General features: G+C 43.4%; 1 protein-coding gene across 1 annotated transcript in view; it reads left to right on the plus strand.

Moving 5' to 3' along the window:
- MYO9A (myosin IXA) overlaps positions 1-23503 on the plus strand; it is a gene marked incomplete at its 3' end in the record, with an annotated part of 79722 nt that extends 56219 nt beyond the window's left edge. Inside the window, exons 26-43 of the mRNA XM_029286412.1 lie at positions 713-928; positions 5400-5512; positions 6817-6974; positions 8121-8329; positions 9028-9144; positions 10076-10264; positions 11249-11296; positions 11742-11853; positions 12204-12265; positions 12766-12958; positions 13735-13863; positions 14638-14743; positions 15947-16078; positions 17352-17475; positions 19321-19374; positions 21285-21487; positions 22385-22527; positions 23262-23503. Coding sequence (XP_029142245.1) covers positions 713-928; positions 5400-5512; positions 6817-6974; positions 8121-8329; positions 9028-9144; positions 10076-10264; positions 11249-11296; positions 11742-11853; positions 12204-12265; positions 12766-12958; positions 13735-13863; positions 14638-14743; positions 15947-16078; positions 17352-17475; positions 19321-19374; positions 21285-21487; positions 22385-22527; positions 23262-23503 — 2550 coding nt within the window. The remainder of the gene's footprint in view (positions 1-712; positions 929-5399; positions 5513-6816; positions 6975-8120; positions 8330-9027; positions 9145-10075; positions 10265-11248; positions 11297-11741; positions 11854-12203; positions 12266-12765; positions 12959-13734; positions 13864-14637; positions 14744-15946; positions 16079-17351; positions 17476-19320; positions 19375-21284; positions 21488-22384; positions 22528-23261) is intronic.
- Between the last annotated feature and the right edge of the window lie 6 nt (positions 23504-23509).

The following is a 23509-nucleotide window of genomic DNA, read 5'->3' on the forward strand; positions in this document are numbered from 1 at the left end:
TTTTTTTCAGCAGTAAGTCAACTTATTTCTCCCAGCTATCTCCCCAAACATGCCATGATCTGTAGGAAGGAATACAGGGTCTTATCAGCTGTAGGAAGGAATACAGGGTCTTATCAGCTGGAAAGCAGATGTAAGATTAAAGAGTGCTATACCACAGTATATATTTTTTGTATTGTTGACCTAGTTTTTAATATGGTAGCGAACCTGTTTCTCAGCTGTACACTTCAGATTGTAGGCAGGGGCTCCCATAATTGAGTGTTCAAACAAGAATTGCATATAAAAAACAAGGAGGAATCTAGTCGCGTATTTTCTCTCTGGCATCAGATTATCTAGATTTTGTGCCAGGGGAATCTCCCCTTGCATTTTAATGTGCAACTCAGCCACATACTTCATTGAGAACCAGGCCCATGTTCTGTCTGAACTGGCTCACCAACGAAATGATATCAAACCCAATTAGGGCATCATTTCTACTTTTCCCGTATGTGGTTTCCCCTCCCCCCCCTGCTGTCCTTCCTTGTTTGTTGAGAACCGACTTATCATGTTGTTTAAACAAATGATGCACTCGGAAGATCTTTTTTTTAAAAAAAAACCAAAAAAACCAAAAAAAACCCCCACCCACATGGTTCCGTGTTCCTTATCCTTTGACTTGTGTTTTTGTTTTGTTTTTTTGTTTGTTCATTCCATATCATCTGTTTTATCATTTGGTGTCAAGCAGGTTGCCCGACCAGTCCATAAAAAGAAAGCCCGCATGGCACGGACACGCTCGAATTTCTTGACTAGAGGTGCTTTTGCTGATTGGGAGGGGGATACAGAGGAAGAGGATTGTGATGACAATCTTGAATTCCTTCTCTCCTTTGAGCATCCACCACACCTTGAGCCTGGTTGTGCAGTCAGGCTCAAGCAGCCCTGCCATAGTGACTCTGAAATGGTAATATATTCCACAAACAGTCATGGGGGGGGGGGCATCTCTTGGCTAACCCTCAGCAGAACTGACACCTTCTACAGCCGTTTCTCCCATCCTGTAGTGCATATTATTGGATGGCAACCTCTAAGAACACAGTCACCCAGTGCTGATGCCTCTCGGTGTCAAGGTTTAGGCAGAGCTGTAGAATATCCCTTAGTGATGGTTTCTTCAGTAGGTCCCTGCAGTCATACTCCCATAATCCCCTTCCATATTGAGTTTTGAGGAAGTAAAGATGGAGAGGGCCGAGTATTATATTACTTAGTTTGCCAGTTTCCATCCTGTTTGAGGTAGAAGATAGAACCAGTCTAGACTCTACTTTGGGATGAAATGCAGCCTACAGTGGAGCAGCTAAAAATATGGTGGCTTTAGTAACACAGGGAGAAAATGTAAAGGTTAGCTGGGATTTACAGTAGGGGACATCATGAATAAAATGCTTAAAAAGCATTTTTTTTTTATTCCGAATGACCTTTCCTGCTTGCTGAAGCGATCTGTTACTCACATTGAGATGTTTAAGAGCATGCAAGATAATGTTTCCACTTAGTTCATCCTCCTTGGGAAGATTGTAAAATCCTTTCGTGCAGCAATGGTGAGGCCAGGGAGCCCAATTATGCTTCAGACTGCATAATTCGGAAGGAGTGTGCTGTGTTCTTGGAAGCTGTTTCCACCAACCTTAAATAGTTTCAGACCGGGAATCGTGGTTGAGATGTCAAGGTGCTGGGTTCGCTGTTTGCTTGGAAAACTCTTCCTCAAAAGCAGCCTCATTCCTGCCACTTTTTCAAAACAATCTTTTGATTCTCCTACCGCCATTTAACAGATGTCATCTGCATGCAAATAGCCCTAGATCAGTGGTGGCGAACCTATGGCACGGGTGCCAGAGGCGGCACTCAGAGCCCTCTCTGTGGGCACGCGCACCGTCGCCCCAGTCCTAGGCCTTCAGCTGGGTTTTATAAAACCTTTTCACTATAGGACTCCACCGCTGTGTGCAAAAAAAAAAAGGGGGGTTCAATCAATCAGTCAATTTCAACTTCTCGTGGGAAAAAAAATCTTGCAAAGTTGGAATTGATTGATTGAACTTTTTAGTCCCACCCAGTCTGCCGTTACCACTGCAGCCACGCCCACCCAATGGGCACGCCCACCCAATGGGCCACGCCCACCCGGCACCCGACGATGCATAAGTGTTTTTGGGTTGCAGTTTGGGCACTCGGTCTCTAATAGGTTCGCCATCACTGCCCTAGATCTTCAATTATGTTGCATCCTTTCTCCTTCCATGCTACTCTTGACTGCCCCATCAGCTTTTTCACCAGCGGTTTAGCACACCTGCTCGCATCTGCATGCAAAATCAAGCTCTGCTTTTTAAGTTTACGCTGCATTTCACGACCGCTGTTACATATGAGTGGTAAATTATAGATGTCTAAATGTAATACGTAATATTGCTCGGATATGTAATAGTGCTCAAATGTGTTTGAAATTGTCATCTGTGTTTTTTTTTAAAAAAAGTTTTTTTCTTGTTGGGTTGTGTATTTTTTATTTTCCCTGTCCTGTCTTTTTAGTTCTTCGGAAAAGGCTATCAACTGTGTTGTTAGACTGATAAATTTTCATGAAGCTCATTACTGTCCAGAAAATTAATGGCTGGTATTTGCCGAGGCTGTTTTTAATCAGGTCACATTGGTGCATATTTTTCAGCACATGAAATGGAGGTTATTTATTTTGAGCTTTCAGCACAAGAGGTGCATCAGTTAAGGAGCTCCCTTTTGCTAGCACAGGATTGATTAATGTCAGGAGGAAGAAGAAATAGGTTATCACCTCCACACCAGTTGTGGATGAACAAAAGCCCCGCAAGTCACTGTTTTTCCCATTTTTTGCACATTGCTCATCCTCTTTTGAGTACATTACAATATGTTTGGCATTGATTTTTTCTTTTTCCCTATTAAATGTCAGCTATTCTGCTTTTGGCTAGCTGATCAATTGGCGTGGATAAGGCTTGGAGGGAAGGTTAGGATGATTGCCACTGTGCCAATTTAAGCATGCGTAGGATTGAATATTGCAGAAATAAGAGACACAATATGTTTGGGTTGGTTTTTTTTTAAAGGAACCTGAAATATTTTGAAATCCTTAACATTCTGGCAGGAACTGCTGTTACAGCTTGTCTGGATTTTGCTTTTTGTCCCCAGTAATGCAGCTGAAATAGGTCTTAAATCCACTTGTTTAAGAAGAGACAGAGGGTGCATATCTTTTTTAAAAAAAATCTTTATGGAAATAAAGCTCCCAAATTATATTTTCTCAGTATGCAGAAGAATTAGGGGATTATGCTATTCCTGCTATTATGTCTCTTGAATGCGGTTTTTGTTAAGGGTGGAAATGGATTTCTTTTTCCTTCTTTCTTTCTTTCTTTCTTTCTTTCTTTCTTTCTTTCTTTCTTTCTTCCTTCCTTCCTTCCTTCCTTCCTTCCTTCCTTCCTTCCTTCCTTCCTTCCTTCCTTCCTTCCTTCCTTCCTTCCTTTCGCAAGTAAGCTAGGAAAATAAAAGTAGTTATAAGGGCTTACTCTTTCTTGTTAGAATTGAGAACAAATTGAATCAGAGCAACTAAAGATGTAAGAGTGGTTTTCCAGATGGGTATCTCAAGCCAGATTCTAGTGCATGCTTTATTTATCAGGGTTCCCCCCCCTTTTTGGGGGGGGGGGAGTGAATTGTATTTTTCAAAATTTGACAATTATAAAACTCTAAAAAGACTTTTATTAGAAGCCGTATCCTTTGCATTAACTAATACTGTTTTTCCAATGGATATGTGCTAGAAAATAGATCCTGCCATTTATTTGATCTGTCAGCATTCCCTGCTGAGATGAAATTAGATCTGGAGGGCAGTAGTTCAAAGTCCTGTTTTAGCAGATTCAGCATAACATTTTATGTGAAAAACGTATTTACCATCCTCAGTATTATCACTGTAAAGTATTTTTTTGCAATTGCAAATGGAAAGTAATTGATCCTTGAGTGCTGGAATATAACGATCTCTCACTCTTCTTGTTTTCCTCTTGAGTGGCCATTTTTCTGAAAGTTTTCTAGTCATGTATATTTTGAATTATTGATTATGTGCCACCAAGTTTGTGTTGAGTCTTAACAACCATCATAGATAGATTGTCTCCGTGATAATCTGTCCCTAACTGGGTCTTCTGATGTTTCAGCAGTGAGTCATCTATATAAATTTCCATAGTATTTATAATAATCAAAGGATTCCCCCCCCCCCCTGTGAACTATTAAATGTTGTGAAAAGATAACTACCCTTCGTAGGCAAACTGAAAAGGGAATCTTGCTGGAATCTTTAAGGCTAACAGATTTATTGTGGCAGAAATCTCTGTGGATTAGAGTCCAATTACTCAGCTTTATATAATGTCAATATATAAAATAGATATTAAAATAAAGAGACCCTGAAAGTCTATTAAAAGGACAAGTTTCAGAAAGCAGGGAAAGAATTCCAGAACATCCTACTGCTAGTCTCTCATTAGCGATGAAAGGCAGGGAAACAATGAATTTTCAATGAATGAAATGGGAGATTTTAATAGTGATAATTATTTTAGCTTTGGAGAGCTGCTTTATACCAAGTCAAACCGTTAAGTAATTCCGTGCCACCTGCAACAGCAAACAGCAACTCTCCAGGTTTTTACATGAGGGCCTTTTCTAGCCTTCTTGAAGTTGCTGAAGTTACCCCAAAAGGCCTTCTGCAAAATTATCCTGCCAACGAAGTCCCACTCTTGAAAGAAAAAAAGATTATTTTTGATCTGGTGCTAACGTAGGAACAGGAAATTCAAAGCCTGCAGCATCATTTGTGGTCAGATCCAGTTCTCCATCCCATTTCATTTATTCTCAAGCAAAAATATAATTTCCAATAAAGGCTTTGTCTGTTTTCACAAAAAAGCCATACAACAAGCTCTTCTATTGTAACAGCACTTTATGTACGGTGTGTGAGAAACTTGAAGTGGAGATAACATTCACCAGCTAGCAATTTCCATGAATACATCAAAGAGAATATTATTTTTAAAGAATCAAAAGATACTTCAAGCAGACTTTTTTTTTTACTCAGAAATCGAAAAGCCAGGTTTCTTAGGAATACCTCCCATAATTGCCTTCAGTAATTGCCCGCTTTTATTCAAAAGCCAATTAGTTTTACCTTAAAATCCTATATTAAGGTGTTGCTATTCCTCTCAGTATTGACTTCCTGAACTAATAGTAACAGAATGTTGTGCTGCGTCTTCTAGTTTACAGCTTTAATCTGTAGGAAACGAGCAGAAATTAATCAAATTAAAAGCATCTTTGTCATAGTGAGTGGGGTGGGGGTTAGCAGCTTAAATATTGAAAGCGCTGTATAGTTCAGTTGTGTCTTCTTGGAATATCAAATGATTCTATCAGGGTTAGAGCATCTGTTATGTTTGAAATTATTGCAGATGTCACAACGTTCTGCATCCAACGAAGGCCAAACAAAGCTTCACAAAACAATGTCTCAAGGAGAGATTGGAAAACTGCCAGTTGCCCAGAAGGTCATAGCCGTGGACAGAAGGTATAAATTCTCCAAGGGGGGGGGGAATACCAAGCCTGAATTAAATATGATTTGGTGTTTTTTTTTTCTTTGCATTTTTTTAAATTCACTAAACTACTTGTCCTTCAGCACCATCCAACAGTGTTCAGTTATAATGCCTGAAAGAGAGAAATGATGAAGAATGAAGGATATAAGCAAAGCTATCTTTGTTCACAGTCTAGACACAAATGGAGTCCTAGTGGACAATCCCTTAAATAGGAGCCAGCCGTGTGCTGCAGCTGCCAAAAAGACCAACACAGTGCTAGGCTGCATTAATAGAGGGATAGAATCAAGATCACGTGAAGTATTAATACCATTTTACAAGGCCTTGGTAAGGCCACACTTGGAATACTGCATCCAGTTTTGGTCACCACGTTGTAAAAAAGATGCTGAGACTCTAGAAAGAGTACAGAGAAAAGCCACAAAGATGATTAGGGGACTGGAGGCTAAAACATATAAGGAACGGCTGCTGGAATTGGGTATGTCTAGTTTAACAAAGAGAAGGACGAGGGGGGGGGGACATGATAGCAGTGTTCCAGTATCTCAGGGGCTGCCCCAAAGAAGAGAGAGTCAAGCTGTTCTCCAAAGCGCCTGAAGGCAGGACAAGAAGCAACGGATGGAAACTAATCAAGGAGAGAAGCAACCTAGAACTAAGGAGAAACTTCCTGACAGTTAGAACAATTAACCAGTGGAACAACCTGCCTCCAGGAGCGGTGAATGCTCCAACACTGGAAGTTTTTAAGAAGAAGAAACTGGACAGCCATTTGTCCGAAATGGTGTAGGGTTTCCTGCCTGAGCAGGGGATTAGACTAGATGACCTCCAAGGTCCCTTCCAACTTTATTATTATTATTATTATTATTATTATTATTATTATTACTACTACTACTACTACTACTACTACTACTACTACTACTATGATTGGGAGATTAGGGAAGAGCACCTATCTCATGGAGGCTGACCATTAGAAAAAGGACTGCCTTTAATTCCAGATGATATGTAATAGAAAATATTGGATTAAAACAGTACCAGTAGTCCTCACTTAATGACAGCCTTGTTTAGCAACTGTTCAAAGTCACCATGGTGCTGAAAAAGTAACTTTGCGACTGGTCCTCAGATTTACAACCATTGCAGTGCCCCTATGGTCATGTAATCAAGAACTGATTGTGAGCAAGCTTCGTTACCTATTTTTCTTAAGAGGGAAGAGCGGAAACTGGCAGTAAAGAAAGCTGGATAAAATAACCAACATGACTTGAGTAAACTTCTCTTTCCATTTATCGTTTAATAGACCTCAAAGAGCCAAGATGAGATTTTGGGGAAAAGGAAGGCAGGGAGAGAAGAAAATAAGCAGGGAGAAACTTGCTACCCAATCAGAACTGCTGGAACTGTATCCCGACCATGATGCACCAGGAAGAGACAGGATTCCAGGTCTACAGCTTGAAGAAGGTAAAACTGGTAGTTTAATACAGTGTTTCTCAACCTTGACAAGATAATTCCACCTTAAGATGGGTGGAATTCTGGGAGTTGAAGTCCACCCATCTTAAACTTGCCAAGGTTGAGAAACACTGGTTTAATACAAATGTCAGCTAGAGAGCTGATAAGGAAACGTGTTTCTTCTGTAGTTTACAAAGACAAAAAATAAGTGGTAATTCAGGGTTTCAGAAATACGAAGATTGGCTTGGCAAATCAGCTTTGTGACTTATTTTAGATGTAACAGAATCATAGAACGGGAAAAGATCTCAAAATTCAACTCCTGCCTTGTGCAGGAGACATTGTGAATACATAAAATATTTTATCAAGGAACATCTTAGGGCTTGATCAATCGGTTGTCTTGATAGTCAGGTCCAGTGTATGAATAATCTTCTGGGGGTTTTTTACACTTCGTCAGAAATCCAAAAGGTTTGCGAATTGCTCCTTACTATTGTCAGAGGTCCTTGTTCCAGACACCAGCAAAGTTCTCCTTTGAATAATCTAATTTGCCTTGAATCTGAAATTTTCTAGGATTTCCCCAGAAAATTGAAGGTGAAGGTGGAAATCGCATGCATGCATGCATGCATAAGCTGTTTCTATCCATTATGCCAGTGGTGGCGAACCTATGGCACAGGTGCCAGAGGCGGCACCCAGAGCCCTCTCTGTGGGCACGCGCGCCGTCGCCCCAGTCCTAAGCCTTCAGCTGGGTTTTATAAAACCTTTTCGCTTTAGGCCTCCGCTGCTGTGTGCAAAAAAAAAAAAAAAAGGTTCAATCAATCAGTCAATTTCAACTTCTCGCGGGAAAAGAAATCTTGCAAAGTTGGAATTGATTGATTGAAATTTTTAGTCCCACCCAGTCTGCTGTTACCACTGCAGCCACGCCCAGCCAATGGGCTACGCCCACCCAATGGGCCACACCCAGCCAGTGGGCCACACCCAGCCAGCACTCGACGATGCATAAGTGGGTTTTGGGTTGCAGTTTGGGCACTCAGTCTCTAAAAGGTTCGCCATCACTGCATTAAACTAAAGAAATGATTTTCCTGTTTCTCGGTTAGGAAGATAGCTCTGCTCGTTCTTCTCAGGGGGATTCTTAGCAAAACTTGTATTTCTTTGCACATACAGAGCTGAGTCCTCCAAGGAGTCCTGAACTGTCCGGCATTTATCGAAGGGAATGTAAAGAAAACAAAGAGCCATCCCCAAAGGTCAAGCGAAAACGCAGCCTGAAAATTAGCAACGTAACTATGGAACCTGCACAGTGGCAGAACGACGCTCTTCAGATCATAACAAGCGCCAGTGATTTGAAAAGCATGGACGAGTTCCTCTTGAAAAAGGTAATTTATACATACACACACACCCACACCCAAATCTACAGCTTTACTAGCTAAGAATAATTCTTGGCTTTTAATCTGAAGACTGTTATCTTCAAAAGCTGATTTTATGGACTTCATGGAAGAATCTGGGTGACTTTTATTTGCCGTATTTTTGTCCTGTCTGTCAAGCAACCCGTGTACCTGAAGCAGCAAAGCTTAGTTAAAAGAAAAATAGCTCTTACCTCTTTGACATGCAACCCAACAAGACACAGGTAAGAGAAGGGAAAGTGAGTGCAGAAAAAGATCAGGCTAAAATGGAATGAAATATCAGCCATAACTAAGGTTGATTTTCCCTTCCCATTCTTGAACAGCAGTTCATAGTCTGGTGGTCGCCTTGATTCTGAATAAATCTAGAAGGTATTGCTTTTTAGTCTTGGTAGAAACATCTGGAAGGATTTTATGTTCTGCCTGACAGGGAAGAATAAAGCAAGTTAGTGCTGTAACTTCTTTGGGAGAACTTTGTCTACATCTGGACCCAGGACAGTCAAAGGTCTGGATCCAGCAAAATCAAGCAGAATCCTATTTAGGTCATTAAACAGAACAGGGTAACCTTATAAATAATTACCTTAATGTAGCCATCTTAGTTCTGCCTGGGAAATTGAATCTGTCACATGGTAAGTTTTGAAAAACAATCTTAATTTCATTTTATGGTTTTTCAGATGAATGATTTGGATAGCGAAGACTGTAAGAAGGACACTCTTGTGGATGTGGTATTTAAAAAAGCTTTGAAAGAATTCCGGCAAAATATCTTCAGTTTCTACTCTTCCGCTTTGGCAGTAAGTTAAATGACTGCTTTTACTTTTTTAAAATTTAAGTACTAATGGTAGGAGTTTCTGGCGCAGCCAAACTGTGCAGAAGCATCTCTTAATGTTTGGGGAGATAATTATTTACAATGAGACTATATTGGGTTTCAGAGAAGGCGGAACTAGATTTATTTCTGATGTTCCTGCTTCTTCTCGTTGTCATGATCATAGCGTATCATGTCACAAAAAGAGCTTTTCTTTCTGCCTTTTGTAAATAAAGAAGGAGGAAAAACTGCAGGACCGAAAAAGTCAAATGTGTGCGTTTCAGGCAGATGCTTCTTCATGCAGTATTAAATTTAAAAAATGGTCTCGTCATCCAAATTCTAGTGAATGGAACGAAGAACGAAAGCAAATGAGTCATTTGTGGGATGAAATTAGTAAGAGTGGTTCAAGCAAGAATCATAGGAAGTGGGATTGTGATTGTCTCAAATGACATTCAGAGCGGTGCAAATAGAATTTATGCATTTTTTTATAGTGCCAGTTTCCTCAAACTTCAGAGAAGCAATGCATACTCTGGGGCAGCGTTTCTCCACCTTGAGAATTTTTAAAATGATTGGACTTCCACTCTCAGAATTCTGGGAGTTGAAGTCCACATATCTTAAAGCATCCAAAGTTGAGAAACACTGCTCTGAGGTAATACTGTGAATCCAGAATTGTGACACGACACCTTTCCTGCCTTGTTTAGGTCATCCTGCAAGGAAGCAAAGGCCCAAGCTTATGCTGCTGAGTTCTAGGCAATTAGCCATTATTACATCCTTTCCTATTATTTGATTTCAGGACTGTGCTTATGTTTTTCTTTGGATGTTAATGTTTATTTATTTTAGTGAATCAACGTTCTAATACACTTCTCTCCTCTGTGTGGAACATTCAGACATTCACGTTCATTTCTCCTGTGTTTTAATAGATGGGTGATGGGAAGAGCATCCGCTACAAAGATCTCTATGCATTGTTTGAGCAGATTCTAGAGAAAACCATGAAATTTGAACAGAGGAACTGGAGTGAATCCCCCGTACGGGTCTGGGTCAATACATTTAAGGTGTTTCTGGATGAATACATGACAGAATACATGCCTTTGGATTATTCTGCAGCAAAGGTAAACTAGTCTACCACAATCACAACCTCATATTGCATCCTTTTGGCAGGAGGACCACGTTCTGGATGTCCTGTGAAGAATCAGCAACTGGACTTTCTTGTTTTTCCTTGAAAACCTTTCGCTTCTCATCCAGGAAGCGTCTTCAGTTCTGTCTGAATGGTGGAAGATGGAAGGATTTATATTCCTTGCAAGTCATCTGGTCATTAGTAGCCTTTCAGAAAGTTTTTTTATGCTGCTTCACAACATAATTTCCTCACCTCTTGTTATTGATGAATAGAATTTGGAAGTTTTTATCATGAATGTAGGCGAATGTGGGATAATATTGCAGGATCCAGCCTGGGTCGGTCAGATTGGTCTGGTCCCGGTGACTGATCCAGGTTGGATCCTGCAAAACATTTTTTGATGACAAAATATAACGTGCTATTGGAAATGAATAATCTCAAGTAACCTGAATGCATATGCACCGTTCTGTTATAAAAAGGCCCATAGTGAAGAAAAACGGAACAAACCCTAATTGTATGGCTGTATGTACGTGCATATTTTAAGGCTTCTGTTCTTGAAGTATGTTGGAGAGAGCCAGCAGCAGGGGAAAATGTTCAGAGATATAGCAGTTAGTAAGAAGCCATGGAAGGGACAGTTGTAGGTCATTCTGTTACTTACACGAAATAGATTAATATCTCCTTCCAAACACCCCTGTTTCTGCCAGAAGCCATGACAGCAGAATTCTGATTCTAGCAGACACTTGTTAGCTCTCTCAGTTCTGGCTCAGTAGTGCCCACATAATGAAATATTGAATATTATAGGAATATCTTGGTCAGGAGCAGAAGCAGTAGATGAGATAAGAAAGGTCCGTCTGATTTTTAATAGTTCCTCGATTTGCTTTGTAAACAAAGATTATATAAGAAAACAGATTTAAATTTGCAAATGGAAGCAAAGTATTCAAAAAAATACTGAAGTGTTTGATATTGTCTCTTGTTGTCTTAGGTGACAAAAACAGAAAGGAAGAAGAGACGAAAGAAGGAAACAGACATAGTAAGCTGAAATGCTTCCTCCTTTAATATGAAGCAAGATATTATAAATTATATAGACATCTATTATGTACGTTTAAATGTTTGCAGCAAGTCCAGGTATGTCAGTGCTGGCAGTCAGTGAAGTTATCAACTTCCTGATGGTAACTGTCAAAAACTCTGTTCTATTTTGTCCTACCCTACTTAGTATTCAGACTAATTCTTCCTACACAATGTAAAAACAATAGACTTTGTTTTCCGCCCCATCTTTAAGTTGCTTACTTGATTACCTACTGTAATAACTTGGAAGACTCTTTGACAGTTGTAACGGTTCTTATGAGAAGGTCGTAAGGTCGGTCCCAAAATTTTTTTTAAATAACAGTTATATGAAATACTTTTGTGCAGTACAGTTCAGATCTATTTTCAGCTACTGTTAAATGTCAGATGGCTTTTTCTGTTGCTGTTACTAGGTAGAAGAACATAATGGTCATATTTTTAAGGCTACTCAATATAGCATTCCTACTTACTGTGAATTCTGCTCCTCCTTGATATGGATCATGGACAGGGCCGCTGTTTGCAAATGTAAGTATGAACTCTTAACCTTCATGCACTCTCCCTATTCTTTCTTACATTGTTTTTTTCTTTAGGAGATTGATAGCTCCTTTAGCTTTTGTTCAAATGCTTTACCAAGTAGAGAAAGGGCAATAGTAAGTATTGTACTATAGTTTTAATTTTTAATTATAACTAAGAAACCAAAGGAAGGCTGTATTATAGGAAGTGCCAAATTTGTATAGAGGAGAAATATTTAGCCTGCTACAGGCTAAATTATGCAGCAAAATCCAGTTGAGACTTTTCTTGTCAAGTTACAACGCAATAACATTTCACTGCATTTCATTACGTGTAACACTAAATACGTTTTTTCTTAATTCCAGTATGCAAATACGCCTGCCACCGAAAGTGCTGCCAGAGGACCACAACTAAATGCTCCAAAAAGGTACTGTGTTTTCTCTCATTTCTGTATGCCACACACATACAGGGGAATTCTGGGAGCTGAAGTCCATACATCTTAAAGTTGTCAAGGCTGAGAAACACCGGTCTAGCTGCTGATTCTTAATTCATATTTCTACTGCGACACATTCTGTAAAACAGAAGCAAGGCAGTCAAAAAACTGTGGGGAGATGGCAGAATTAAAAGCTTGTTTTCTGCTGCCACTTTGCCTGCTCCCCCACTGCTCTGGATTGAGATTATGACTAAAATGCTAATCCCGTGTAGGGCTCAGCAAAGACAGCAAGGATTGGGGAAAGGTGAAGCATGTTGAGATGTTTCCATTACTCTAATACTTGCTTTACGTTTTGCCTAGCTTGCAATCTTAAAGCGGGGCTGTTCTGATCCTGGCATTTTAGCAGCTTTAGACTCATGTGAATATTGCTGGAATTTGGCCAGTGTGGCTGTGATGTGCTTGCAACACTGAATGCGTTATCCCTGTCCCTGTAGTATGACCCAGAGCTTTCTTCACGGCAATTTGGAGTCGAACTCTCTCGCCTGACCAGCGAAGAACGAATTGTGCCGATCGTGTTTGAGAAGCTCACCAGCTACATAGAAATGCATGCTTTGTATACAGAGGGCATTTACCGGAAATCTGGATCAACAAATAAGATCAAAGAATTACGGCAGGGCCTTGACACAGGTGAGGAGACTTATTGTGTTTTTCCCCCTGGTATTTGGGTCACACAGGTCCCTCAAAATGACCAGGCATTTGGCCTGACACAGTTTATTTTAGATATGATAGAACTTTAGGCAGATTATGGCCAGAAAGTTTAGTATTTTGGTGATCAACAGTATTCAGTTTGATTTAGCTCGGGGGTTTAGACAGTGCTGAAGCAGGACTCATGCAGTACCTATGGTTAATTCTATGTTAGGCTAAAGCTAATCTGTAGCTTTGGTTCATGTATGATTTGTGTTTGAGAGTCGGTTTGGTGTAGTGATTAAAATGATGGACTCGTTCTCCCTTAGGTATGAAAGCTGGGATAAACCTATATCTTAAATTCAGAATTTTTGACTTTGTCCTTTTCAGTCAGTTATACTATTTGTTAAGGAACCTAGGCCATCGCATCTCATCACACTTTGTGTTGGAGGCACCAAGGCACTTCTGGGTTGAAAGGATTAGTCAGTGACATCACCACAGCCCTGGATATGCTCAGATGGGGGCTCCTTTCAAGTCCCTGACAGGAGCTGGAGCGAAGGACGTGAGCTCACCCCCCCCCACCATGGTAGCGCTCCGATTTCGAATGCAGGCCTTCTGCTTGTCAAGCCAGCATCCTAACCACACAAGCCACCATGATCCTATACCTTGGCCATGACTTAATTCTTAACGTTGGCACCAATGTGTCAGATTGCATGCTGAAGCAATCTGTTTCTCCTTTGCTTTTAATTTTCTTCACTTTTATTCTTTCCGCTAACCAGATATTGAAAGAGTGAACCTCGATGACTACAACATCCATGTCATTGCCAGTGTGTTCAAGCAATGGCTGAGGGATTTGCCTAATCCTCTCATGACATTTGAACTCTATGAAGAATTCTTGCGAGCCATGGGTAAGGAGTTGTCACATCTAGTTGAAATAGGACTTTGGGGAATATTAAAACCGAAGCTAAGAGGAAAAGCAAGTTCTGTTTCTGCTTGGAAAATTGTGCTCTCCACTAGCTCACTATCTCTTCAGCTTGCTTTTCCTTATCCCGGAGAATATTTCTGCACAAAATGCCTGTGAAAATTCTTTTCTAAAACAGCGATGATACTTTTTCTAGGGATCTGCTTCGGACGGTGCCCTGAGGTATCCCACTGTGATGCAATGTATCCCCTTGATGAGATCCCAAACCAGACCAATAATTCCACTTCTATACTCTGCCCTCTTTCTCTGCATTTCAGACATTATATCCTGATTTTTCACCTAAATATTTCAAACCCCTCAGATACATGGAAATGATCTTCTGCCTTGAGTTGCAGTAGGATTTCCTAGTGCATTCTTCTTTTAAGAATACCACTTGAATTGCAAAGGTATTTTGAGCATCTGGCTCATCGCTCAGAGATTCCCTTTCCGGAGTATTCATTAAATCCTGAGCAGTAGTGGACTTGCAAGATACATGTGTTTAGATGTGTATAACATATTTTGTAAGCTTCACTTGATGTTAAAAATACTCATTCCTGAGACAGAGCAGGCCACAGTCCTGACGAATTGAATGACATCTTGTAGGATACAATCTGGGTCGGTCACCGGGACCGGAGGTTTAAACCTAAAGATTAGATCCTGCAATATTATCGTGGGAAACGTATATTTGCCTTCATTTGTGAGTGATGTTTGTTTTCTGCAGGTCTGCAGGAGAGGAAAGAGGCGATCCGCGGGGTCTACTCAGTCATTGATCAGCTTTCCCGAACCCATCTTAATACCTTGGAACGGCTGATCTTTCACCTTGTCAGGTATCAATAGCCAGGATAAAGTTACAAAGAGATTTCCTTGTGAATGTCAGCTTTATCTGCAGATATATTCCCACGTTCAGCTTTTGGTGAGACCTGCAATCTTGAAAGGCGGTTCTGTTTTCAGAGCTGTGTGCCGAGACAGGCTTATTTGCAGAGAGCTTTGGAAAGCTAAGCTCTGCCTATCGTCATCTCCCTTTCAGTCATGCTTATTATAATCCCCCAGGAAAGTCAGTCATTATTCTGGGTGAAAAAAAAGCTTTTCTTGAGGCATACATATCAAACCCAAAGGCCTTTTTAACCTCCTGATCAAGTTGGAGGGCAGATCATTCTTTGTATGTTATGTTACGTGTTATTTTAATGTGGGTGTGGCTGGGGAATTCTAGGAATCGAAGTCTACACCTCTTCCAAGGTTGAGGAACATTTGGCTAGAGACTGGCACTGTGGTTTGGATTAATTTTAGAAATATGGGACATAATGTGGGCCACACAGAGATCTACTGTCCAAGAGAAAAGAATGACTGGGAAGGACAGAAGGAACAGCTAAAAATCTGACATCGTTGCTTCATGTTGAGACTCTAGAAAGAGTACAGAGAAGAGCAACAAAGATGATCAGGGGACTGGAGGCTAAAACATATAAGGAACGGTTGCTGGAATTGGGTATGTCTAGTTTAACAAAGAGAAGGACGAGGGTGACACGATAGCAGACTTCCAATATCTCAGGGGCTGCCCCAAAGAAGAGGGAGTCAAGCTGTTCTCCAAAGCGCCTGAAGGCAGGACAAGAAGCAACAGATGGAAACTAATCAAGGAGAGAAGCAACCTAGAACTAAGGAGGAATTTCTTGACTTAGAACAATTAATCAGTGGAACAACCTGCCTCCAGAAGTTGTAGGTGCTCCATTACTGGAGGTTTTTATGAAGGAACTGGACAGCCATTTGCCTGAAATGGTATAGGGTTTCCTGCCTGAGCAGGGGGTTGGACTAGATGACCTCTTCCAATTTTATTATTATTATTATTGTTGTTGTTGTCCCCAGCATCGGCCATAGCCTCACTCTGCCTGTTGATGTCCACCCTGTTTCTTTTCTTTGACCCTTGTGTCAATTCTTAGGTTCCACTCTAGGGGTTTGTCCCACCTCGCAACAAGTGAGGGTTGCCACAAGCGTCTGTAGTTAAAGTTTCATTGCCCTTCTGTTTTGATGCTGTTTAGGATAGCTCTACAAGAAGACACTAATCGGATGTCAGCTAATGCTCTGGCCATTGTGTTTGCTCCCTGTATCCTCCGTTGTCCGGACACCACTGACCCTCTGCAGAGCGCTCAGGATGTCAGTAAAACCATCAGGTAATTTAAAAATAAATAAAATAATAAACGACTTGCTGCCTGCCGTGACCGGTTCAACTCCACTGAAGTCACTCCCGTAGTTTGGGGAGGAACGTTTTACAATAATGAAAATTCCAGAAGAAAAAGTGGCATGCACAGATTGATTCAAGAAAGAAAGATCTTTGCATTCATGTCTAGGTTGTCTACAGCAATGTTTATTTATTTGCCGCCCATCTTACCATAGGGCAGTGGTGGTGAACCTATGGCACGGGTGCCAGAGGCGGCACTCGGAGCCCTCTCTGTGGGCACACGCACTGTCGCCCCAGCCCCGCCTCCTCCCATGGCCCCCTCCTCACCAGCAGCCCCCCCCAGAGGAGAGTCACCCCCGGGTGCGGCCCATGCGAAGCAGCACAGCCAAGGACATGGTAGCCAGGCAGTGGGGACAAGACTTCGCCCTTGCGCTCCATCGCATGCAAATGATGCTGCGGGGCACGGGCGGAGGGCGTGGCCACCATGGCGCTGCTGGGCTGCCTGGGTGATCTGTGGCGGCCCGTGGAGGTGGTGGGTGGTCCAGCGAGCAGGGTGGAGCGGGGACGGGTGGGGGGGGCGTTTTTTGGGCACTCGATCTCCGAAAGGTTTGCCATCACTGCCATAGGGTAACTCTGGGCAGCTTACAGTTACATCTAAGTTAAAATATAAAATGTTAAAACCAAACCTTAAAACCAAAGACATGTGGGGAGGGTGGAGACGGGCGGGGGGGGGCAGGTGGGATCTGTTATTACTCAATCAACCACCTCCATTGCGCTGTTCCCCCACTGGGGCCCCAAGCCGATTGGCACAGCCAGGTCTTTGGGCCCTTACAAAAGGATAGGAGGGTTGGGGCCAACCTCACATGGGGGGGGCAAGATGTTCCAGAGGGCAGGAGCCACAGCAGAGAAGGCCTTGCTCCTGCACCCTGCCAGTCAGAATAATTGGGCTGATGGGTCCCACAAGCAGGCCTCCTCTGCCGACACCAGTGGGACAGGCCAATCCCAGTGGGGTGAGACGGTCCCTCAAGTAACCTGGACCCGTGCCCACGAAAGGCTTTAAAGGTGATCCCCAACACCTTGAATTGCACCCGGAAGCAGACTGGTAAACAGTGCAGTGGTGCCACAGGGGCCATTCTTGGGGGGCGGGGCTTAAAACCACCCGCGCTGCCCCACTCTGCCCCAGCTGCAGCTTCCAAATGCTCTTCGTCGCTTAGATTCTGGTCCTCAAGCCATAACTTTCCCTCTTGACGATTTTTCTCTTTCAGTTGCGTAGAGTTGGTTGTTATAGAACAGATGAACAAATACCGGGCCCGTCTCAAGGATATCAGCAGCCTTGAGTTTGCAGAGAACAAAGCAAAGAGCCGGCTATCCTTGATCCGCAGGTCCATGGTAAGGGGCAGGACTTGACCGACCAGCTGGCCGAATGCCAGATCACGAAGAAGTGGAGACTCCGTCCTCTGACCATCCCCGTTTTCTATCTCACGTTAATTGTTCAGAGAAATATTGGGAGGAAGATCAGCTGCGTTTGCCTCTCCTGATACCGTCCTAGCTTAACAGCCTCGATTCTGGAACTGTGAATCTCCTGTGTGAGATTTAACTGACTTGGGTGTGGATAATAACTGAAAGACAGCTGTCTTTCTCTCTCTCTCTCTTCTCTTCCCTGTAACCTTTCCTTCCCGTCTTTCTAACTCCTTGCGCATCTCAAGTTCTTTTAACATGTGATTTAGTCTAATGCAGGAGTTAAAAGTGTGGCTTTTAAGCACTAATGTCTGAGTCTTCAAAGGTACAGGTATCACTCTGTTGTTACTTTGAACAGGTAACTCATGGTTCTTGAGAGCTGTTTTTTTTTTTAATTTCCCAAATTTATTTTATTTATTTATTTATTTATTATTTACATTTATATCCCGCCCTTCTCCTTGCGGACTCAGGGCGGCTGACAATTGGATAAAATACTAACATGTTATACATATTATACCTAATTAAAATTTGATTAAAACGAAATATTTAAATATGTCAAATTAAAAGTAATTAAAACCCCTTTAAAATCCCTTAGGCCAGTCCCGCTNGGCACTGTCTGGCTGACGGCACCCTGAGGAGACCCACTCTGTGAGAGCGTACAGGTCGGTGGGGGGTAGTCTGTGGCAGGAGGCGGTCTCGAAGGTAACCAGGTCCGATGCCATGGAGCGCTTTAAAGATAATAGTCAACACCTTGAAGCGCACCCGGAAGGCTACCGGCAGCCAATGCAGCTCGCGCAAAAGCGGCGTAACGTGGGAGCGACGGGTCCCTCCCAACACCGCCCGCGCGGCCGCATTTTGAACTAGCTGGAGCCTCCGGGTGCTCCTCAAGGGAAGCCCCATGTAGAGAGCATTGCAGTAGTCCAGGCGGGAAGTCACAAGGGCATGAGTGACCGTGCGTAAGGCGTCCCGGTCCAGAAACGGCTGCAACTGGCGGATCAGGCGAACCTGATAAAACGCTCCCCTGGTCACGGCCGACAACTGGTCATCCAATGTCAACCGCGAATCCAGGAGAACACCCAAGTTGCGGACCCGATCTGAGGGGGCCAAAGTTTGGTGTTTGGTATCTTTGGTGAACTCAAACCACTCTAGCTTGTCTGCAATTGGCTTTTCTCCACGATTAGTCCCTGTTCCCCTAACGCTCACAGTATTCTCATCAGAGACTGCTTTAAGAAAAGGCTTCCATTCTCCTCTCTTCCACACAGCACGTGCCAGTGGGAGACTCTGGGGGTGACAATATGGTGTGCAGGCTGCACCCTGACCCCCCCCCCCGTTGAGCTCTTTGTAATAAATCACTTCTTCTCCCCGCTTAATGAATTGTATCAGGCGCAGAACAATTTGCATGCTTCTTAGCTAGGCTGCTGACGTGAAACGCAGTTGCTCTGCTCAGAAACGGCTTCAGGCCGGCGGGGTCCGTGGAGATTGGGGCTTGGTTGACCTCGTGGCGGGAGGTCAAGGGGAGCATTGCTGAAAGCTGGCTGAGGCTGTGGGGCCTACTGGGCACCCTCTCTTGGGGAGTCCCGTCTATCGCTGCAGCCAATGCTTCTCCACCTCTCTTGCAGCACAGAATGGCTTGTATCTCCTTTGCGCTTTCTAGCCGCTGCGGCCCAGAGCCAGCTTCCCCCGCCATGCCCAGCCACTCCCGGAGTCAGCTGATGGCGGGTGCACTCTAACCTGCTCCTTTCCTTTCCTTTCCTTTTCCTGTCCTCTCTAATCCAGAAGCCTGTACTAATTGCCGTTAGATTTATGAGCATAACCCGCAGTTCGATCCCGGTATGTATCCGAATGGCAACGCGCCGACCTTACGCCATAACTCTCCATTCATCCCAGTGCTTCTGCATGCTCCATGGCCACCCGCCCATATTTCATAACGCTCTGTGTGTGTGGTATGTGCGTGCGTGTTTTATTTCCAACTCTTTGGCTGCCGTCCACTTCTCGCCACGACAAAAGGCATCAAAAGGGAATGCCTACAAGGCCATTTTCACCTAGACAGATTAGGAGGAAGACAAGTAACCCTTAATATAGAAGAGAATCAGTTTTTACGTGGATTTCTGTAATATTTGGCACAGAAAATGTCTTTAGAGGAGAGTCTTTGTATTGTTTTTTTTCCCCCGCTAAAGTAAAGCAGAGAGTGAGGTAGAGTCTTATAGAAACTGAAAAGCTAATGGGAATTTGGCACGAACGTGTTCACTTGAATTCTTCTGTTGACCTCCTTTTTTATTTTCCTCAAATTCTTTTATCTATATCTTCATTCTTTCCTCTGGCCTAGACCAATTTCACATATTAAGACCACAGACGATCTCTTGAAGCACAACAGGAATTCAATATATGGTTTTTTCCCCCCCTTTCTAACCTTTCCAATTTTCAGCAAACAAACACGTCATCTTCCAGGACTGCCTTTGCTCGAATTTTCAAAACAAAGTATAGAAGAAAGATTCCTTTTTAGAGTCAGACAGCATAGAAGCCCGGCCTAATGTTAACATTAAAGCAACTTTGCTAATATCTAATCAGAGCCTCAAGTTCTAAGAGGAAAATCTGAATATGACTTTAGCTGTGATTTTAAAAAAAACTTCAATCCCAAAACATATGATTTAGCTAGAAAGGGAAACCTCAAAATTGATTTAACAATTCCTGGAGTCATTTACCTCAGGGGTCTCCAACCTTGGCAACTTCACAACATGTGGACTTCAACTCCCAGAGGAAGTTGGGATTCTGAGGAATTCCATGCTGCCTGAGGAATTCTGGGAATTGAAGTCCACCAGTCATAAATTTGCCAAGGTTGGAAACCCCTGATTTACATAACATGATGCTGCTGAAAGTATGAAGTGGTTAAAAGTTTTGATTTTTATTTTTTTTTACAATATATCCCAGGACAGATGTATGAATCATTGGCTTTTGAGAAGCTGGATGAACCTAAAGAGCGTTTATATATTTCTTGGCTCTGGGTCCAGAGAAATACATTCTCCTTGTCATATTCACAGTGATCCACTTCTGCTAGTTTATTCACAGAATTTCACTGGAAAATATAAACAGCAGGATTATCTGTGTTTTGCTGATGGCTTTCTTTGTTCCCATTTTTTTTTCCTGCCTAGAGGGATTAATAATGATAAAGTTGGAAGGGACCTCGGAGGTCATCTAGTCCAACCTCCTGCTCAGGCAGGAAACCCTATACCATTTCGGACAAATGGCCGTCCAGTCTCTTCTTAAAAACTTCCAGTGTTGGAGCATTCACCGCTTCTGGAGGCAGGTTGTTGCACTGGTTAATTGTTCTAACTGTCAGGAAGGTTCTCCTTAGTTCTAGGTACATTTCAGCATTTCCAATGTCCTAGAAGGGAGTAATCTAAAAGATGGTATAAACAAGGTTTGTTGTTTTTTTTAGAATACTTTAATCCAGTTTCCTTCCTTGCACCACTTTTTGGTGCTGGCAACCTGACATATTCTGTTATAAGTGAATCCATAGAAATTAACCTCTGGCTTATAGATCAAAGATATTTTTGAGGACCTCCCCAAATAGTCCCCATGTCCTTGAATTTATACTTGCTTTCCATCCTATCTGTCTCTGCTGGGCATCTGAAGAAATTGTTTGTTTGCTGGTTGTCTCATACATATACTGGGGATGTGTTTTTCTAATTTCAACGCTGATGGAAAGGCACCGTTCCTCATTAGCCTTAATTTATGCATAGGGCAAAGGGCGTCTACGCCGAGGCAACTATCCAAGCCCTACATCACCAGCAGGAGTCCGGTTGCCCTCTATGTCGGATGCTCCCGAAGAGGCCCTGAGCAGCGAGGAGGCCATGGAGATAGAGGTCACCGAACAGCAGCAAGTAGCCATGCAACAGGAAGAGAAGGTGCTGGCAGAGCAAATAGAGAGCCTGCAGAAAGAGAAGTGAGTCTGAGTAGCTGGACCAATGAAACTCAAGCAATGAAGCCTAAGTAGCTGGACCGGTGAAGTGGGGGTGTCCCATCTGCTATAATTCAGGAAATGCTTAACCTGTATGTGTCAAGCTAGGGTGCAGATTGAATATTGCAGACACAACCTTAATAGTAATAAAGGAGACTATTTGTAGCTCAGGGTGGAGATGAGGGGTCTTTAGAGCTCTCTGAGCTTGGTTGTTTTCTTGCAGACGTTTCATGTCCCAAACTAGGTAGCATCATCAGGACTAGAGTTTGTGGAGAAGAGGAGGAGGAGGAGGAGGGGGGGGACTGGAGAAAGAGGAGGAGGAGGAGGAGGAGGAGGACAACTGTAGGGTCCTTGGTGCTCTCTGAGCTTGGTTGTTTTCTTGCAGACGTTTCATGTCCCAAACTAGGTAGCATCATCAGGACTAGAGTTTGTGGAGAAGAGGAGGAGGAGGACTGGAGGAAGAGGAGGAGGAGGACAACTGTAGGGTCCTTGGTGCTCTCTGAGCTTGGTTGTTTTCTTGCAGACGTTTCATGTCCCAAACTAGGAAGCATCATCAGGACTAGAGTTTGTGGAGAAGAGGAGGAGGAGGAGGAGGAGGAGGAGGACTGGAGGAGGAGGAGGACAACTGTAGAGTCCTTGGTGCTCTCTGAGCTTGGTTGTTTTCTTGCAGTTGTTTCATGTCCCAAACTAGGCAAGGTGGAGACTAGCGCTGATGATGTTACCTAGTTTGGGTAATGAAATGTCTGCAAGAAAACAACCAGCTCAGAAAGCACCAAGGACCCCTCATGAGCTTAATAGGCCTTTATTTCCTAGCTTCTGCTGCTGTTTTTTTTCCTCCCTCTATCCAGTTCTTTCCGTTTATTTTCCATTTTATCCCTGCAGGGAAGAACTAACTTTTGAGATGCTGGCACTGGAGCCTAGAGCCTCTGATGACGAAACGTTAGAGTCTGAAGCTTCAATCGGCACTGCCGACAGTTCTGAAAACCTGAATTTTGATTCCGAAGGAGCCATTTCGGACAAGTCAGGTAAATAAAATTGGTTGGGGAAGGTGTCGTAAAGGAACCCTCATTAAGCACATGACGTTTACTATTCAGTAGTGGAGGTTTAATAGTAATCAGTTAAAAGGTTGCACTGGTTTGATCAAATATGAACCAACTGAGGAGGGCAAGCTATATTCTGAAAACCCTTGTTGGAAATGTCCCCTCTAGGCCAGTGATGGCGAACCTTTTAGAGACCGAGTGCCCCAAAACCGCCCTGCTCTGCCCCATCCCTACCCGCCCGCAGGGCCACCCACTGCCTCCACGGCCCGCTGCAGGAGATCGCCCAAGCGGCCCTACAGCGTCATGGCCACGCCCTCCGCCTGCACCCCGCAGCATCATCTGCGTGTGATGGGGCGTAAGGGCAGAGTCTTGTCGCTGCTGCCCACTGCCATGTTCTGCCCGCTGCACTGCTCTGCGTGGGCCACGCCGGGGAGCAACTCTCCTCCAGGGGAGCTGCTGGTGAGGAGGGGTCCACGGGGGGAGGCGGGGCTGGAGCAACAGCACATGTGCCCACAGAGAGGGCTCTGAGTGCCGTCTCTGGCACCGTGCCATCGGTTCGCCACCCCTGCTCTAGGCAGTCTGTAAATAAGCCACAATGTTTGATTCCGTGGACGGGAATCAGGAGAGTGTCTTTGGACTTTCCCAGGGAATGTTGTCTCTTTGTCAGTGCATTCCTAGTGCTGCTTCTTGAGCAACTCTTAACATCTCTTCCCTACCAGGCAGAAGTGTAACCTTCAACTCGGCAAGATCCATCAAGGCAGACCCGAGCGGCACCTCTAGGTCTCGAAGGCAACTGCGCAAGCAGCAGGAGTCTTTGGACTCCGTGGATTCCTCGCTTCCTTCTCCGTCCCTGTCGCCTTCTCCCTCCTCCTCCTCCTCCTCCTGCCTGCCTCACGTGACGAGGAAACGATTCCAAATCTATTCCAAATCGCCTTTTTATCGAGCAGCTCCCTCTGGGGACGCTGGG

This window comes from Protobothrops mucrosquamatus, unplaced genomic scaffold (genome assembly GCF_001527695.2).
Source record: "Protobothrops mucrosquamatus isolate PMUCROS unplaced genomic scaffold, P.Mucros_1.0 scaffold3589, whole genome shotgun sequence".
Lineage (NCBI taxonomy): Eukaryota > Metazoa > Chordata > Lepidosauria > Squamata > Viperidae > Protobothrops > Protobothrops mucrosquamatus.